Genomic DNA, 603 nt, shown 5'->3' on the forward strand with positions numbered 1-603 from the left:
GCCTGCTGAGGGGTGAGAGGGATCCCCAGGTCCTGGGCCTGCTGAGGGGTGAGAGGGATCCCCAGGTCTTGGGCCTGCTGAGGGGTGAGAGTAATCTCCTGTTCCTGGGCCCTCTGAGGGGTGAGAGTGATCCCCTGAGCCTGGGCCTGGTGAGGGCTGAGAGTGATCTTTGGACCGTGATCCTGTTGAGGGGTAAGTATGATCCCCTGAGCCTGGGCCAGCTGAGGCGAAAGAGTGATGCCCTGAGTCTGGGCCTGCTGAGGGGTAAGAGTGATCCCCAGATCCTCGGCCTCTTGAGAAGTGATAGTTATCACCTGAGCCTGGGCCTGTTGAGGAGTAAGACCAATCTCCAGGTCCTCAACCTCTTGAGGGGTGAGAGTGATCCCCAGGTCCTGGCCCTCCTGAGGGGTAATAGTGATCCTCTGAGCTTGGGCCTTGTGAGGGGTGAGAGTGATGCCCTGAGCCTCAGCCTGCTGAGGGGTGAGAGTGATGCCCTGAGCCTTGGCCTGCTGAGGGGTGAGAGTGATGCCCTGAGCCTTGGCCTGCTGAGGGGTGAGAGGGATCCCCTGAGCCTGGGCCTGCTGAGGGGTGAGAGGGATCCCC

The 603-nt window shown here is 61.4% G+C and overlaps 1 protein-coding gene across 1 annotated transcript in view; it reads right to left on the reverse strand.

Annotated features, from left to right (window-relative positions):
* The window catches only part of FAM186A (family with sequence similarity 186 member A), a 68,507-nt gene that overhangs the window by 21,661 nt on the left and 46,243 nt on the right, over positions 1-603 (reverse strand). The window contains exon 8 of the mRNA XM_003790369.1: positions 3-603. Coding sequence (XP_003790417.1) covers positions 3-603 — 601 coding nt within the window. The remainder of the gene's footprint in view (positions 1-2) is intronic.

Source organism: Otolemur garnettii, unplaced genomic scaffold (genome assembly GCF_000181295.1).
Source record: "Otolemur garnettii isolate 467f Iridium unplaced genomic scaffold, OtoGar3 scaffold00043, whole genome shotgun sequence".
NCBI classification, from domain to species: Eukaryota; Metazoa; Chordata; class Mammalia; order Primates; family Galagidae; genus Otolemur; species Otolemur garnettii.